At 38.5% G+C, this 18,775-nt stretch overlaps 1 protein-coding gene across 5 annotated transcripts in view; it reads left to right on the forward strand.

Moving 5' to 3' along the window:
• Positions 1-336: 336 nt before the first annotated feature.
• Positions 337-18,775, forward strand: part of Usp37 (ubiquitin specific peptidase 37) — a 76,103-nt gene continuing 57,664 nt past the window's right edge. For 2 of the 5 annotated variants that reach the window (XM_048344755.1, XM_048344759.1), the window contains exons 1-5: positions 337-505; positions 5,152-5,292; positions 9,702-9,923; positions 14,496-14,667; positions 17,195-17,295. In XM_048344755.1, the coding sequence (XP_048200712.1) occupies positions 9,768-9,923; positions 14,496-14,667; positions 17,195-17,295 (429 nt within the window). In that variant the 5' untranslated portion in view covers positions 337-505; positions 5,152-5,292; positions 9,702-9,767. Of the gene's footprint in view, positions 506-4,373; positions 5,293-9,701; positions 9,924-14,495; positions 14,668-17,194; positions 17,296-18,775 lie in introns of those variants that run through there. The other 3 variants (XM_048344756.1, XM_048344758.1, XM_048344757.1) reach the window with 3 other exon arrangements.

An 18,775-nucleotide genomic window follows, 5' to 3' on the forward strand; every position in this document is an offset into this window, starting at 1 on the left:
GGGGGGAGGGAAATCAAGCTGGCATCCGGGGAAGCGTGAACTCTGACCCTCCACCCACAGGCCAGGGAAGGGCGGGAAAAATACCAACAGCCTCCGGAGGACAAGGATTGCGCATGCCCAAAGGGGCTGAGTAAACGGGAAATGGTGGGAGGTCGAAATTGGGCGAAGGGGAAAGTGCGCATGCGTACTATGGTCATAGCTGGGGCGGGGCTCTCTTGTGTTAGAAGTCGCTCAGTGATGGGGCGGGGCGGAGGGTGGGAGGGGCGGCGCTTACAGACTTGCGCGCACGCGCCTGGTGTGGTCGCGTCGAGTGTGCGTGCGTGCGTACGTATTTGCGTGTGATTACAGTTCCCGCCATCAGCCGCTCTCCCCGACTTAGGGGATTGAGCGACCTCGCTCCTTCGGACCGGCGTCTCTTCCTTTTTTTGTCCGGGGCTGCTCTTCTTCTTCGTCAACTCTGTGCTTCCAGCAGACTTGTCCCGGAGCTGCAGACCCTCCGGCTCAGGTAAGGTGGGCCTCGGCAGCCTCGAATTGAGCCGTTTTCTCTACCCGCCCCTACCCCGTGCGGTCCGCCCACTCGGCGTTCACTCTCCCCGAGTTCGCCCCACGGCTGCTCAGCCCACCCCTGGGGCCCGTGGCTATTCCATTTCCCCCTCGACTTTCCCTTTCCTTTGACTTGTTCCGTGCTGTCACCCTGCTCTCTCTGCATCCCGAAACCGGCCCCTTTCGTGTATGGGGCTGTCTTCGCCTGCCGCCTGCCCTCTCAACCAGGCCTGCTGTCTTTTTCAGGTGACTTCCACACAGCCTGCCTTGGGCAGGCTACTCATTGCATCCTCTTGGCTATTCTTCACCTTCTTCCTCCTTTTCACCATCCGTCACTTGGAAGGCAGGAATTGTATTTTTGTCGTGCATGAGGTTGCTCTCCATCTCTTAAGCCATCATCACACCGGGTTTACCAATTTAAGTCATGATCCGTGAAGGAAAATGTTAGTTGGTGAAACAAAAAAAAAACAAAACACCAAAATAGTCCTGTGTTTTGGAGAGTTGTCGTGTGGTGCTTTCGTAGTATTCTTTTAGAATTTTAGCTTTGTAGAAGTGACTTTATTGGGAGGGGAGTGAGTCGCAGTGCCTGACAAGTCTACCTAGAAGAGATACCTAAAAGGGAGAGTTAAATCGTTGGATGTATTGAGCTAGAGATTAGTGTATGTGCATGTGTGTCTTCTGCTGTGATATGGATGAGATTGCCTAAGAAGAGTATAGTAATAAAAGAAAAAGGAGACCTAGGATGGAGCATTGAGAGAATGTTGATGTTTAATAACTGGACAAAGGATGATGAATCTTTCAAGAGATGAAAAAAGGCATGCACAGTGTTACTTTCTACTGGAAGGTAAAATTGAAGGAGAAATGGAAAACTTAATGACAAAAATAATCATTGGTATTAGAGATGTTAGATAAAGTAAAATTAAAATTAGGGTACATAATAGGTTCTATTCTTTTGCTATTCCAGCACTCCCTAAGATTTAAATTCCACCCATATATTAATGATTTAAATTTCTTAAATATTTTAGTAGCTTACATTATATAAGTGGAGGTTTCATTGTAAATTTTCATACTTCATACATTCATGCAGTGTACTCCATCACCCTGATTTAAGAATTATTTCCAGCTGATTCTCTGGCTGCTTGACATCTCAACTAGATTTTTTTTTTTTTAGGAATTTTGAATCTAACATGTTGAAACCAAGGTCTTGATTTTTCTCTCAGTACTCAAATTCTTTCCCCTCCATTGTCCCATTTCCTTGTGTCATGTCTATTTATACTGTTCCACAAGTTAGAAACTTGAAAAGCATTCCTGAACACTTCCATATTATCCATACCTTCTCCAAGTTTTATATGTTCTTCTTCTAGTATATGTCCTGTATTTATTTCTGTATATCTTCACTATGACTTTTCTAATTTAAACTTTTTTACCTGGACTTGAACTTTCTTGCTCCCAGCATTCTTATCTGTAAAATGGTAATGATAAGGGTTCTTCTCACCTTACTGAATTGTTAGGAGGATTAATAACTGTGATCAACATATTGTACACAAAAAATTTCAAGTTAGCAAAAATTGTTATTGTAATCGTTATTATAAGTTGAGTAACAGCATTACCAGGTCTGGTTACCCTATTTTTTTTTTTCCATTCTCCCTTCTTTCCATTATGTTCTCCAAACCCAAACAAACCACAACACTTCTCCGTTCAGTCATTTATTTGTTTAAAATCCTTCAGTGGACTTCCCATTACCAAGTGTTTATTACCTTTAGGGTAAAATTTGAAACTCTTATGGTTATCTGCAGGACTTCATAACCTGCTTCTTGACTGTTTCACTAGCTTCATCTTGCAACATCTCCTTCCTCTCACTGATCTCCAACCACACTGTTTCTAATTTTCCAATTCAGGGCCTTTGCACATATACTGGATTGTTCCTCTACCTCCATCCCCCGATCAACTTATTCTTTAATTTTTAGCTTAAGTGATACTTTCTTTAAGAAGCCCTTTCTTTACGCTCAACCCTCAGGTCTCATAGTCTCATCATGCCCTGTATCTTAATCTATGTAACTTTTCAAAATTTGTAATTATATATTTACACTTGTGACTATTTGAATCTGTCTCCTAGAGTATAAGCTAGTGACTTTTTCAATCTTATTATTCAAGAGTTGGTTAAGTGAATTAAACTAGTACTTGCTATAGCACCATTATGTCTTTTGAAAACACCAGCTTAAATAAAGGACAGATAAAAGGAAAACAGTTGAAGATGTAGCTCATTGATAGTACACTTGCCTTACCATATTCAAGGCCTTGGGTTCAATTCCAGTACAAAGGACAGGAAAGAGGAATGAAGCAAACAATTGTCTAGTAATTTGGTTACTTTTACCCATTCTTATATCATAAAATTATTCAGTTTTTAGGATTGGGGGAGGTGGTTCAAGTGATAGAGCACCTGCCCAGTAATGAATAAATGAAACAAAATAAAGCAACAACAAAACACCCTGGGAACTAATGGCTCATGCTTGTAATCCCAGCTACTCAAGGGACCCAGGGCCATAGGTTCTCAGTTCTCTACCAGCCCATGCAGAAAATTTCTGCAAGACTCCATCTCCAAAATAACCAGCAAAATGCTGGACTAGCGCTGTGGCTCAAGTGGTAGAGCCAGCCAGAAGTGAGTAAGCAAGCCAAGCAAGAGCTCTGGACCCCGGGTTCAAGTCCAGGTGTGTACACACACACACACCATTGAAATTTTAGACTTCAAGTTGGAGATAAAATTTTAGATGAAGATCCCTTTCTTTCAGTTACCACACTAATTTTATCTCTTTTGTAATGTTTGTCTTAGGGACGTTTTATTAGAAAAGAAGGCTCTTGAAAATCAGATCAGTAGTAGTTTAGCAACAGGTTAAACTATGAGGTCAGTGAAGAAGGGGTTTCTATAAATAGATAAATGTCCCTATTTACATCAGTTTTGGTGGATGAGGAAGGAAATTTTAAAAGTTTAATAATTTTGAGGGGTATAGAGTTTTTAAGATTGATGTTTAAAATGATTATAAAAATGGGCATATAAGTGCAATTAGGTTCATTTCCTAGGTAGTAGTGAGCGAATAAACTGTTTGGGAAGGAATTTGTATCAGTAGCATTTTGTACTTAGCGTTTATTTGCTGGGGTACATGGGAAAAGTATCCCAGTTCAGTGTTTTTGTGTTGTCCTCTTCCCTTCTTATGGAGAAAGTTAAGAAGATAAGTAGTACACATTTTAGTTTCTAAGAAATACAAAAGGTTCTTTAGAAAGTATTGTAGAGAAAAAAACGGGTTGAAAACTGTGAGAATGGATGCTGAAAAGTGACTACCAAACTTTATGGATGAGGACCAACTGTGGTAGAGTCTAGCCTTAAACATAGTAGCATTGTCTGTTGCTACTGAACATAATTATGTAATCTCTGAGCCTCAATTTTCCTCCTCTGGAAAACAGACATAATCCTATTCTTTAGAACATTCTTTTGTTGTTGTCCCTTTTGGTCATGGGGCTTGAATTTAGGGCCTGAGCCCTGCCCCTGAGCTATTTCAGTCAAGGCTAGCGTTTTGCCACTTTGAACCACAGTTACACTTCTGGTTTTCTGGTGGTTAATTGGAGATAAGCGTCTCGCTGACTTTTCTGCCTGGGTTGGCTTTGCACCATGATCCTCAGATCTCAGACTCCTGAGTAGCTAGGATTACTGGAGTGAGCCACCAGCTCCTGGCTTCTTTAGACCTTTTCTAAAAATTAAATGAAACATTGCATGTGAAGTACTTAGCTCTGTGCTTATTAAAATGCTGGTTCTTTAAGTACCTATTGGATGAGGTGATGCCAAAGTGATGAGTGTCTGAATTAGGGAAGAAGCTGTGGAAGGATTGGCTGTTGGATAGATGAGGATGAGGGTAAAGCTAGCACCAAGAGTTCTTGCCTGAATCTTGGTGAAAGGACTAGAGTAGAAAGGTCTAGGATCCTTAATGAGGCTATGACTTGCTTCACACTTCCATCTTCACACTTATATCTCCTATCACAGTGCCTTCCAAGTGAAATAATTTAGTAGATAACTTTTTACTAGATGACTACAAGAACTTAGTTGATATTGTAGTCAATAGGAAATACAAGGGTAAAATTTCTGAGAAATTTCAGACTTACAGAGACTTTAAATTGAGGATCAAGTTTTGTTTACTTTTCTTATTTCCAAAGAGAAGCAAAAACATCATGTTTTCCCACCTTTGTAAATTTGTATCAACACTTTATAGAAGTGATTGTTTCTAAGGCTTGGGCTGTCAAAATGTAACAGTGTTGATTAAGTTAACAAAGAGTCTACTAACTTTAGTTTCAAAATGTAGCAGGAATAAACCAAGATACAAGTTGATCAAGGTGTAGACTCCTCAGATAGTTCCTCATTTTCCACAGCAGATAATATTCTTAAAGTTCTCTTGGTAGGATGTGTGTGTGTGTGTGTGTGTGTGTGTGTGTGTGACTATAAGTGATTGTGGTTTTTAAACAACCTGAGAGTTCATCTTTGTTGTATAAATAATTTTCCTTAAGTTTTAATTTTGTATATATTAAATTCTCTTAAAAAAGGCACACTTATATTTTCTTTAGCTGAGTTGATGGCTCCTGGAGAACTGGCATAGCTGCAGAATATGAGTAGTTTCCCAAGAAGAGTGCATTGCCTTTGGCACAAGGAGCAGAATAAAGGTGAATTGTTATTACATAGGGTTTTTCAGTAAAAGTCACTGAAAAGTAAGTAATGTTTTTGTTATGGATATGTTTTCAAGAGTATGCAAGCTGGAAAGAATTGACAATTTTCTTGTAATTTACTTGTAGCATTTTTATGTTTTAGTATGCTTTCTTACATTATGCTAAATGCTCTGAGAATGAGGATATTTTCAAAGCAGTACCATAAATGTGAGCTTAAAAGAACAAGATAGAAAAATTTTTTGAAAATTATTGATGGAACTGTTATGGAATGCCCAGACTTGAACAGTAATATTAATTCTGAAAATGTTTAGTTAAAGGAAATGTCTTTAATATGCTTAGAGAATAGTTCTTTTAAAAATTGCTTTATCTATCTGTCTGTCTGTCTGTCTGTCTGCCTCTGTCTATCGTGCTAGTCTTGGGGGTTGAACTCAGGCCTTGGGTACTGTCCTTGAGCTTTAGTGCTTAAGGTTTGTGCTCTACCACTTTGAGCCACAGCTCTGCTTCTGCTTTTGGTTGTTATTGGAGATGAGTCTGGTGGCCTTTCCTGTCTAGGCTGGCTTCAAACCACCATCCTCAGATCTCATCCTTCTGAATAGCTAGGATTACAAGCATGACCCACCAGCACCTGGCTGAGAATAATTCATTTTAATTGTGCTTTTGTTTTCCTAATGTTGCTTTGATAATTAGAAAAACATAGTTTAAAGAATCTTTGTTGCGATGCACAGGAGGCTCACACCTATAATCCTAGCTACTCAGGAGGCTGAGATCTGAGGGTCAAGGTTGGAAGCCTTCATGGAAACAAATGCCTGTGAGACTCTCATCCCTAATTAACCAGTAAACAGACAGAAGTAGAGCTGCATCTCAAGTGGTAGAAGACCAGTCTTGAGCAAGAAAAGCTAAAGGATAGATAGAATCCAGGCCCTGAGTTCAAGCCCCAGTACTGTCTTTTTTTTTTTTTTTTTTTTTTTGGCCAGTCCTGGGCCTTGGACTCAGGGCCTGAGCACTGTCCCTGGCTTCTTCCCGCTCAAGGCTAGCACTCTGCCACTTGAGCCACAGCGCCGCTTCTGGCCGTTTTCTGTATATGTGGTGCTGGGGAATCGAACCTAGGGCCTCGTGTATCCGAGGCAGGCACTCTTGCCACTAGGCTATATCCCCAGCCCCAGTACTGTCTTTTTAAAATTTTTAAAAATAGAAAAAAGAGGCATCTGTCTTAGGTTTATAAAAAGTTTAATTGATATTGTCATATACATTATACTAAAAAGAAACAGATTTTTTTTCACATAATCAAATAGGACGATCCCTGATAATGTGACAAAAGTAGTTCTCATTAATTCACTTAGTATAAAAGCAGGCAGTGGACTAAATTGAAGCATTAAGAAATGCCTCATGGTTGGGAATGTGTCTTAGTGGTAGAGTGCTTATGTGGCATGCATGAAGCCCTGGATTTGATTTCTTAGTACCACATAAATAGAAAAGGCCAGAAGTGGTGCTGTGGCTCAAGCCGTAAAGCACTAGCCCTGAGCACAAAGAGGCTCAGGGACAGAGCCCACGCCCTGAGTTCAAGCCACAGGAATGGCAAAAAAAAAAAGGAAAAAAGAAAGACCTCCATTATATTATTTCTGTTAATTTTATGTCTTCCATCTTTTACTTTCATTCCTTAGATAAAAGCATGATCGGTAGTAGAAATGGTTAAGAAAATGTCTAAAATTTTTACTTAGATATTTAAAATTCTACATTAGGATATTTGGAGACCTTGAGCATTAGACAGAAATAGAAATGACCAGTAACTTCTTGTTGCTGTTGTTTTTCCTTGATTGTGAGGCTTCATTCAACTCAGGGCTTGGGCACTGTCCTCAGCTCTTTGCTTAAGACTAGTGCCCTGCCACTTTGAGTCACAGCTCCACTTCTGGTTTTTGAGTGGGTAATTGGCGATAAGAGGTCTCATGGGAACTTTTCTGCTCAAGTAGACTTTGAGCCATGATCCTCAGAGCTCAACCTCCTGAATTGGTAGAATTACAGGTGTGAGCCACTGACGCCTGGCCCAATAATGTGTTTTTATTTCCCATATTCTTTGGTGAACTTTGAAATCTTCATCTCTAAATTTGTATAATAATGACAGATGACAGTATTAAGCTTAATACTAAGATTATAGAGTTTTGTATTCTTTTTATTTTCCCTTTTTTTTCCTAGAAGAAAGATAAATGTTCCCACTACCTGTTGTACATTTTAAACAACAGATTGAAGAAAATTGATCATGTTAATTTGTTCATTATTGTTAAACAATGAATTTCTGGTTCCTTGATTTAATACACTCTTCTTAATGGGGGTGATGAGATTAAAGTATATCTCTGTATTGAAATAGTAGAGAAGCAAAAAGAGTTTATAATAGTAGGTGATAAATATGCTTACTAGAGGTGAATTGGCACAGAGTACAACTGTAAGACAAAGGAGGATTTGAACAGTCCCCATATAGATGTGGGGGAGAGAACAAATGACTGGAACTTAGGAGTCAAAAGAGGGAAAAGCAAAGCCTGAGTCTTGATTTTTAGAGCCATAAGAAGGAATTAGAAGGTCTGGGGAGGAGGAAACTACATAAAAACTTACAGATGGCCAGGTATTAGTGGCTCTGTCTATAATCCTAGCTACTCTGGAAGCTGAGATCTGAGGACTGAAGTTCAAAGCCAGCATGAGAAGGAATGTCTGTGAGACCCTTACTTCCAGTTAACCACCAAATAATAATGGTAATAGTTGTATTAGTAAGAGTAAGTTGTGGCTCAAGTGATAGAGAGCTTGATAACATTGAGCAAAAAAGCTCAAGGTGGGCTGGGAATGTGACTTAGTGGTAGAGTGCTTGCCTTGCATGCATGAAGCCCTGGGATCGATTCCACATAAACAGGAAAAGCTGGAAGAAGCCAGGGACAGTGCTCAGGCCCTGAATCCAAGCCCCAGGACTGGCAAAAGGACAAAAGAAAAGCTCAAGGATAGCACCCAGGCCCTGAGTTCAACTCCCAGGACTGAAACAAAAAAAGTTCACTCAGGAAATTATTTGTCAAAGGTAAAATTACTGAAGAATCTTTGTAGGAATGGCATTATTAAAATGTTACATGGTTCTTAGAGCAGGTTTTGTTTTTTTATTTTTATTTGTGTTGTTCCTAGGGCTTGGCCTTGGTGTTCCTGAGCTGTTTTGTTCAAGGTTAGCATTCTACCACTTGAACCACAGTTCTACTTCTGGCTTTTTTAGTTGTTTACTGGAGATGAGAGTCTCACAGACTTTTTTTTTTTTTTTGGTGCTGTCCTAGGGCTTGAACTCAGGACCTAAGCACTGTCCCCTGTCTTCTTTTCTTTTCTTTTGCTCAAGGCTAGCATTCTACCACTTGAGCCACAGCATCACTTCTGGCCTTTTCTATAAATGTGGTGCTGAGGAATCAAACCCAGGGCTTTATAAATACGAGGCAAGCACTCTTGCCACTAGGCCAAATTCCCAGCCCTCTCACAGACTTTCTTGCTTGACTTTCTTTGAGCCAGAATCGTTAGATCCCAGACTCCTAAGTAGCTAGGATTACAGATGTGAGTCACCAATGTCTGGCTTTTGTTTGTCTTCATTAGAAGGTTAATTTTTTTTTAAATTTGTCAGTCCAGGGGTTTGAACTCAGGGCTTGAGCACTGTCCCTAAGCTTCTTTTGCTGAAGGCTAGTACTCTACCACTTGAGCCACAGTGCCACTTCCTGCTTCTGTGTATATGATACTGAGGAATCCAACCCAGGGCTTCGTGCATGCTAGGCAAACAATCTACCACTAGGCCAAACTCTTGGCCCTAAATTATTTTTTTATGTAATTTGATTAAAATATTTAATTCACTTAATGTCTTTTGTACATGTTGATATGCTTATACTATTGACTGAATACTTTGATGTTTTGCAAGAAACTCCATTCCAAGAAGTGGAGTTGTATAATTTAAAAAAAAATTTATTTGAAATACAAAACCTGTTAGCATTCATGAAGGAAAAAAAGAACCAACACTTTAATGGTGAGGACAGTTACATTGAAAGTAGACTCTTATTCCTAGTTGATATATGAACTCAGTACCTAATTCACGAATGGTGAAACGTTACTAGACACATGGCAAAAAAGAGAACATGTACAGAAGAAATTAAAGGTGATTAGTTGCAGCCATTGATTGGCAGTGCTTTCTTTAGTTTAGTTTTCTTAACTGCTCTGCAACCAATAAGGGCCTTTAAGGATGCTTCGTAAAAGTTGTTTATTGAAATGAAGACATGGATATAAGATGGTTTACTAAGCATTCTCTTTTAAAGTTTTCGAACATTTTTATTGTTATTATAAAGAATACATAATAAGGAATATATTTCTTTTTTGGACGTAAGATGGCTTATTAAACAATCTTTCTTAAGGTCTTTTAAAATCACTAGTAACTTGTTATTTTTCTTTCCCAGAACCTATCAGGTGAATGTATATTTTTGCTTTATACTTCGGCTAGAAGCAATTTATTTTTAAAGAAAATGTCTCCTCTGAAGATACATGGTCCTGTCAGAATTCGAAGTATGCAGACTGGAATTACAAAATGGAAAGAAGGATTTTTTGAAATTGTGGAAAAAGACAATAAAGTCAGCCTAGTAGTTCAGTATAATACTGGAGGAATTCCAAGGATATTTCAGGTATTAAACAAATTTTGATTCAGAATGGTTCTTGAATCAGATCCTTTAGTAAGTAACTCTCCCATGCCATAATAAATATCAAAGTAGCCCTTCTTGTTTATTTCCATGACATTAATACTTTTTAGCTAACTATTTTATAAATTATTCAACAGTATTCTTGGCTGAAAGAAGTCACCATTATGGAAGAGAAAGCTAGTAGCAATGAATTTACAGGGATTTGGATACTGTATAAGCGTGTATGTGTGTGTATGTGCGCGTGCATGCACATGTCAGTTCTGGGCTTGAACTCAAGACCTTGTACTTTAGGCTTTTTTAGTCAAGGCTGGCATGCCACCATTTGAGTCACACCTCCATTTCTTTTTTTTTTTGGCCAGTCCTGGGCCTTGAACTCAGGGCCTGAGCACTGTCCCTGGCTTCTTCCGGCTCAAGGCTAGCACTCTGCCACTTGAGCCACAGCACCGCTTCTGGCCATTTTCTGTATATGTGGTGCTGGGGAATCGAACCTAGGGCCTCGTGTATCCGAGGCAGGCACTCTTGCCACTAGGCTATATCCCCAGCCCTCACACCTCCATTTCTGTATTTTTTTTCTTGTCTCTTTTTTGACCATTTCTGGGGCTTGAACTCAGGGCCTCAATGCTGTCCATGGGCTTTTGTGCTCAAGGTTAGTCCTCTACCACTTGAACCACAGCTCCACTTAGGACTTTCTGGTGGTTAATTGGAGATAAGCCTTTTTCACAGACTTTCCTGCCCAGGCTGACTTCAAATCATGATTCTCAGATCGCAAGCTAAGATTACACGCAGTGAGCACTACTCAGAGAAGGTTGAGATCTGGAGGACTGCAGTTTAAGGCAGCTTGGAGAGAAAAGTTCACTAGACTCTGTCTCTAAAATAACCAGCAAAAAGCAAAGCTGGAAGCAAAGCTCAACTGGTGGCATGAGCTCACCAGCACTGGCACAAGAGGCTGAGTTCAAACCCTAGTACCTCCCCCCAAATATATTTGTTAACTATGTATACTTTTTGCCCTAAAATATTCTGTTGAAGAACAGTTTATACTTTTATGCTTGAGAATGTAATCTGAGAATTTCCATTTGTTTTTATATGTGTGTGTATGTATGTGCATGGGTGTGTATGTGTCTGAACATGCCCATGTACAAGTTCTTTGCTGGTTAGTTGGAGTTCAACTGGCATTGAACTGCAGTCCTCATATCTTAGCCTCCTAAGTAGCGGGCATTAAAGGCATAATTATAGGCATAATTTGTGTGTGCATACACATGTGCATATACATGTACATGCACACGTGCCAGCCAGTCTAGGGGCTTGAACTAGGCCTGAGAGCTGTTCATTATTTTATATATTAAAGATATTCTTGAGCCAGGCATCAGTGGCTCATACTTGTAATCCAATTGTAGCTTTTGAGAACTGTGATTTGAAGCCAACCCAGGCAGGAAAGTCTGTGAGGCTTATCTCCAATAAACACTAGAAGTGGATCTGTGGCTTAAGTGGTAGAATGCTAGCCTTGAGTTAAAAAAAAGCTCAGGGATAACACGCAGGTCCTGAGCTCAAGCCCTAGGATGGCACCAAAAAAGAAAAAATCTTAAGTTGTAGGTGATGACAAGAAATAAAAACAAATTTGTCACATAGACTTACTGATTGTTCTTTTCAATGAAAGAAAGGTTTTTCTCAAATAGACTCATTTTGTTTTCAGTCGTCAACCCAGATTGACACTGAATATTCAAATATTTAAGCAAACATAGATCATCTAGATTTAACAATTCTAGCCTCATCTGAAGTCTATATCAGTTTACATTAACTATTCATTTGTCAACCACCTACAGATTGTGGATACTGTGCTAAGAGCTAAGAAAAAACACAGCTGAATGATACATCATTCTCCTCAAAATTAGGAGTAATCAAATGCATCCTCACATGTAAAAATATAAGACACTATGATCACACAAAAAATCAAGTAATTTCTGCTTTGAGGATTTAGAGGATAAATAAGAGTTGGCTAAACAGCATGATACCCCCCCCTTTTTTTTTCTTGCCTGTCCTGGGGCTTGAACTCAGGGGTTGGCCACTGTTCTTGAGCTTCTTTTTCCTTTTTGCTCTCTTATCACTTGAGCCACAGAACCACTTCAGCTTTTTCTGTTTGTGTGGTACGAAGGAATCGAACCCAGGACTTCATGCATGCTAGGTAAACACTTTATCACTACGCCACCTTCCTAGCCCCAAGCATGATAGCCTTCTAAAAACAATCTCATGCAAAAAGGGCTGGGGACATGGCTCAAGTACTAGAGTGCCTGCCTAGCTAGAGTGGGGCCCTGAGTTCAAATCCCAGTAACACTGTAAGGGGGGGGGAGGTGAAGCTGAGTGCTGGTGGCTCACACCTGCCTGTAATTCTGTCTACTCAGGAGGCTGAGATATGAAGATTGTGGTTCAAAGCCAGCCAGGGCAGAAAAGTCAATGAAATTCTTATCTCCAGTAAACTACTCAGAAAAAGCTGGAAGTAGCACTGGCTCAAGTGGTAGAGTGTAGCATTAAGTGAAAAGAAACCCAGGGACAGCGCCCAGGCCCTGAGTTCAAGCCCCCGCACCAGCAAAAAAAATTTAAAAAGCCAAGGGGAAGTGGCAGAAGTAGAGGCTGAAGAGCTAGGTAGCAATCTGAGTTTGATGTTTCCTTGTTCTAATAGGAGCTTAGGTCCTTAGGCTCCAAAAAAAAAGAAAAATCTCAAATTCACATCCTTTGGGAGTTAGGCAAGGTAATAGCTTAATTGAGAGAGAAATCTTTGGTACTTTGCATGAGGAGTGAAAGTCCTGAACATAGTAAAAGACGGGAAACAAGAGGAGGAAAGAGAAGTTAATTCATTAGATTGGGAGGTGAGAGGAAAGAATCTGGAGAGATACCAATTCCCTTTCATGCTTTCCATGGTAGGGAGCAGAGGGAAGAATTGGGGAGTACAGATCAAGAGAAATGAATTGTCTGAGGTGTCACACATTCTGGAAGTAAACAGGTCTGGACTTCAGATAGAGAAGGTTGGGACTTTTTGCCATCTGGGTAGTTACTGAAATTTTGGGGCTAGATGGGTTTATTTTCATTTGTTGAAGTGACCAAGTTCAGGATTATTTTATTTGTTGATAAATCCTTTCCTCTATGTAACATTAATGTTTTAAGATGGTAAATTAACTGATATAATGCCTTTATGTCATCTACTTACCTGTTTTATAAAATTTCTACCCAGACATTAGGCTTACTTTGGAACTTAAATATATAGATAATATATAATGTACATGTGTACAGTTTGAGTATAGTTTGATAAAACTGTATTTCATTCTTAGCAAAAAAAATTGACACGAGTCAATTCTCTGAAAAACATGAAATGTGGTATTTTTTTAATGCTGTTTGAAGGATAGGTCTTTAGTAAAAGACAGTATCCTATGTATGTGTGCCAGATGCTAATAGTTTACACCTGTAATCCTACCTACTCAGTAGGCTGAAACCTGAGGATTGAGGTACCAGTCAGGGCAGAAAAATCCAAGAGACTTTTCTCCAATTAAGCACAAAATGCCATACTAGAGGTGAGGTTCAAGTGGTAGAGCACCAACCATTATCAAAAAAGCTCAATGTGAGTGCAAAGCCCAGTGTTCAGGGTTCAATATCAATACGCACACCACACACGCACACGCACACACACACAAACTATATGCGTGCTAAGGTAGTATACCAGAGAATAAAAACTGCCTAATGTGTAGGAATTATTTAGGTAATAAAAATATTTTAATTTATCTTTGGAAAAGCTTCAAGGGAAAACAAAAAGTGTTGTTTTCTTAGCACATTTTTTCATAGACTTGGAGAATCCAAGACAACTAGTTCTGAGGGGTAGAATCAGTAAGCTAAAATGATTTGGGGGTGCTCAGGACCTTTGTGATTGAATCAGATTAAATCTGATTGGACATTTAGGAAAGATACTTTCTCATTGTTGGTAAAGGTTTACTTTTAATATATCTTTGAGACTTTGAAATTATTCTGAGGATCACAGCTTAGCTTAATACATCCTTTCACATTACAGCTATCAGAGTGATTTGCTAGCTCTTTATGAAGCTCTTCAAGACAAAAAAAGATTAATTCATTTGGGTTGTCTATATTACTAGTAGTATAATCATCCAGGCTTTGAAAATTAACTTACTAGATTTTATCTTATTGTATAACTTTATATCTGAAAATATGGAAATCTCTAATATAAGAAGATCAGTAGAGCTAGGATTACTGTATAAAATAGATTTTAGTAGTATATGTTTGTATCTTTTGTTTTTCTTTCTTTTTGGTCCGAGACCTGGACCTGGTACCTGATGCTTTTGCTCACTGGCTACTGCTCTACCAAATGAGCCATACCTCATCTCCGTACTTTTGTAACTTGACTTAAATATATCAAGAAATAGAACTCTTGGTTGAATAAATTGAATTACTATCAGATGGTTGGGAAATGTAATTTGGAAGATAAAAAGTTTATATTTGTTATATAATATAGTTATACTTTGTATACTTTTAATACAGCTTTCCTTTTATTTTTATCAGCTAAATCATAACATTAAAAATGTGGTGCTTCGACCCAGTGGAGCAAAACAAAGCCGCCTAATGTTAACTCTACAAGACAATAGCTTCTTGTCTATTGATAAAGTACCAAGTAAAGATGCGGAGGATATGAGGTTGTTTCTAGATGCAGTCCATCAAAACAGACTTCATGCAGGTGAGCATAATTATTCCAGGGTCTGACACTGGTTTTTAAAAAGAATATGATGACTACAGACTAGTATTTCTAATGAATACTGAAACAAAAGTCCTCATGAATTAGTATGCTAAATCCAATTGCACATTTAAAGAAGTATACTGAGTATACTGAGTGGGCTATGCATGAGATTGTGCACCTATAATCCCAGCTACTTAGGAAGTAGAGATAGGAAAGACGGTGGTTCCAGGTCATCTTTGCAAACACTTATTGAGATTCCATCTTAGAAAACTGGCTCTGTGTGATGATGCACACACAATTCCAGCTACTTAGGAGGTAGAGGTAAATCCAGGCAAATGTGAGACCCTAGCTGAAAAAGAAAAAAAAAAGCTAGAGATATGACTCAGTTATACAGTTTCTAGTAAGTGAGAAGCCTGGGTTCAAAACTGTAATACTTCTAAAAAAGTAGAATGTAGGCATAGTTCAACATATATGACAATCTTTATAATAGACCACATTAAAAATTAAAAAACAGGACTGAGATTGTAGCTCAGTGGCAGAACATTTACCTTGCCAGTACAACATCCTGGGATTGATCCTCAGTACCAAAAAAGAAAAGACAGGAAAAAAATACAGTTTAAAAAAAAAGCCATATGATTATGTCAATTGATACAGAAAAGGTACTTGACAAAATTTAAAGCTTTCTCATGATAAAAAACATTTAACAAATGAAAAGTAGTGAAAAACTACTTCACTTGATACAAATCTATATTTATAGAGTCCATAGATTTCACACACTTTTCTGCCCAGTCCTGTTCTGAACTTCGATCCTCTGTTCTCAGCCTCCTCCTGAGTAACTAGGATTGTATGTGTGAGCCACCAGTGCCCAGTTCATAAACTTCAAGGACTTAAGAAATTTATTTCAAGAGTTGCTGGGAAGGCAGACCTCTAAAAAAAAGCCACACAGGATAAATCAGGCTTTAAATACATTTATAGGCATCTCTTTAAGAATCATCTTTTGCATTAGTTGGATTTTCTACAATTATTATTAGTTCTTAGGTGATTATAGTCAGGAACCAGTAGCTTATTCTTGTAAACTTAGCTATTCAGGAAGGCTAAGACCGGAGAATCTCAGTTCAGCTGGGACGGAAAAGTCCTCAAGGCTCCAGCTTCAATTAACCAGCAAAGTGCTGGACTTGGTGGCATGTCTCAAGTGATAGAACACACACTGTGAACAAAAAAAAAAAACAAGTGAGAGAACAAGGCTCTGCATTTAAGCTCTGGTACCACCATCAAAAAAAGGGAAGGAGGTTTTGAGTTCTAACAAGCTCTGGATGGACAAGTCCTATCTGAGTATAAAATAAGAACTGGTGAAGAAAAGATGGATAATTTTATAAAAATAGATTTATAGAGTGATGTCATACATTTATTTACTTATTTATTTATTTTGGTGCTGTGGTGGAACCCAGAGCTTCACGCACACTAGGCAAATGCTGTACCACTGAGCTACATCTCTAGCCCCAGAGTAGTTTAATGTCAATTGTGATCTTGTATAAAATGTATCTTTTTTTTTTTTTTTTTTTGGCCAGTCCTAGGGCTTTGGACTCAGAGCCTGAGCACTGTCCTGGGCTTCTTTTTGCTCAAGGCTAGCACTCTACCTCTTGAGCCACAGCGCCACTTCTTGCTTTTTCTGTTTATGTGGTGCTGAGGAATCAAACCCAGGGCTTGGTAATTTTAGTGGAAATAAGAGTCTCACAGACTTTCCAGCTTGGGCTGGCTTCAAAGTGCAATCCTTAGATCTCTGCCCCCTGAGTAGCTAGGATTATAGGCATGAGTTACCAGCACTTGGCTTGATAAACTTTTTTTTAATTTTAAATTAATTTTTAAACTGATACTTAAATATATAAAAAATTTTACAAATTAATGGAGTATCATGTGATGTTTTGATACATGTATACATTATGATTGATACACTGTTACCTGTAGAGAATGCTATGGTGTCTATGTTACTGGAAGAACACCTGTCATTCCTTTTTTTTTTTTCAGTCCTAGTTGAACTCAGGGCCTAGGCTTCTTTTTGCTAAAGGCTAGCACCCTACCACTTGAGCCACAGTACTACTTCTGTCCTTTTCTGTTTTTGTGGTGCTGAGGAATTGAACCCAGGGCTTCATTCATGCTAGTCAAGCACTCTACCACCAAGCCGCATTCCCAGCCCCACCTGTTTCCTGCATTTAGTATGACTGTTCATGCCTTAGATACAGGATTTAACTCTTCCATAGTATTAGTAACCAACTATACTGGAGAATTTCTAGTACTTCTTTTTGTCTTGTAAATTTCACCTGAGTATGTGTTCTCACATATTTGTATTATTTGCATATTTTGCTTGGGACTTACCATAAAGTTTTAGCTACTGTATGTCTCAGATGTGTGTCCTATTAGAAAGTCCCCTTGGTTTTTATCTTTTTCCTGTTGTTCCATTTCTTCAATGTTACATCAAAAATGTTTTAAGTGATTTTCAAAGAATTTAATTTTTTTTCCCTATTACCAGCCAATAAGCCTCCTCCAGGATCTGGTAGTTTTGGAGCCATTCTGAGCAGCAGAGCATCACAGAAGGAAACGAATAGGCAACTTTCTTATTCAGACAATCAGGTATGTTCAAGTCAGTCTTTTTTAGCTTTTTAAAGAAAATGATGTCCATATACATATTACATAAGTTGCAGGAAATAGAATTTAGATGGTAATGTCCAATATTTCTGACATTGTCACAGTGGTGTTTTCCACATAGATAACATTTGTTATTTTGACTGCCTCATTAACTTTTTATGGAAGACTTTCTAGGATTTATCACATTCTTCTCTTCTTACATGCAGTTTTACTGAACAGCACTTGATATCTCATGGTCATCAGAATAAACCACAGTATAGTTTTTAAAAGAATGGCTTTGGAATTAGATATGAGTTTAAGACTTGGTACTGCTACTTAATAGATGGAGGGTCACTGGGGAAGTTTTTTAAGAATCCTGAGACTTCATGTTTATGTATAGAATTGAGGCAGCAATAACATTTCAAGAGTTCTGTAAGATAATGCTCAAGAATGTGATAAGCTTGCTGTAAACCGTGTCACTACAATCAGCCCTACTAATATTCTTATTTCTACTTTATATTTGCTCTGTATTGTGAACTTTGTCTTTATATGTGTAACACCATACTGATTTGTTGAGATCTCCTTGCTTTTTTTCCCCTTTTTTTGCCTGTCCTGGGTGTTGGACTCAGGGCCTGAGCACTGTCCTTGAGCCTCTTTGTGCTCAAGGCTAGCATTCTACCACTTCTTGTTTTTGAGTGGTTAACTGGCAATAAGAGTCTCATGAGGACTTTTTTGCCCAGGCTGGCTTCAAACCACAGTTCTCAGAACTCAGCTTCCTGAGTAGCTGGGATTATAGGCGTGAGCCACTGGCCTGGTTAATCTATTTTGGCATATGTTCATCCTTAAAACATCACTATAATCATGTTGGAGATAGTCATAGTCCTCATAAGTTTCCTGATCCCTTTTATAATCTTCCTTCTCCTCTCTCTGGTCCTTATCTGAAAACAACACCTGATTTGTTTCTATTACTGTAGATTATACACACTCTGCAATTTTTTTCAAGTAGGATCCAGGTGTATTTTAAGGGATGGGAAGAGAACGTATCTGGCTTTTTTCACTGAACATATTTTGAGATTAATACATTTTAAGTAGAAATAACTTTTTAAACTATTCATTCAAGTGACCTTAGAAGTTTTTAAATTTCCTGTCCTACGATTGTCATTCTATAAAAATTAATATCATTAGGCATTGTCTTACTTTGTGAAATCACATAGGTCTTTAATGTAGAGATGTAAAACATACTTGGCAGAGTGTCTAAAACAGTTTCCCAGTTAATATGCTTACATCCTACTCTGAATGATCTTGCTGTGTATACAGTAGATTCTTTGATTTATCTTCCATGAGTAGACTTACTTTCTTCTGCCCAGCATTATACATATTCATTTTTATTCCTTCAAAAGTGAAGTCTCTCAAAATAATAGGGCTGTTTTGCTGAGTATACATGATTTGGTATTTGTTATGGTAAATAATGTCATTGTTATTCCTT

Source organism: Perognathus longimembris, chromosome 4 (genome assembly GCF_023159225.1).
Source record: "Perognathus longimembris pacificus isolate PPM17 chromosome 4, ASM2315922v1, whole genome shotgun sequence".
Classification (NCBI taxonomy): domain Eukaryota; kingdom Metazoa; phylum Chordata; class Mammalia; order Rodentia; family Heteromyidae; genus Perognathus; species Perognathus longimembris.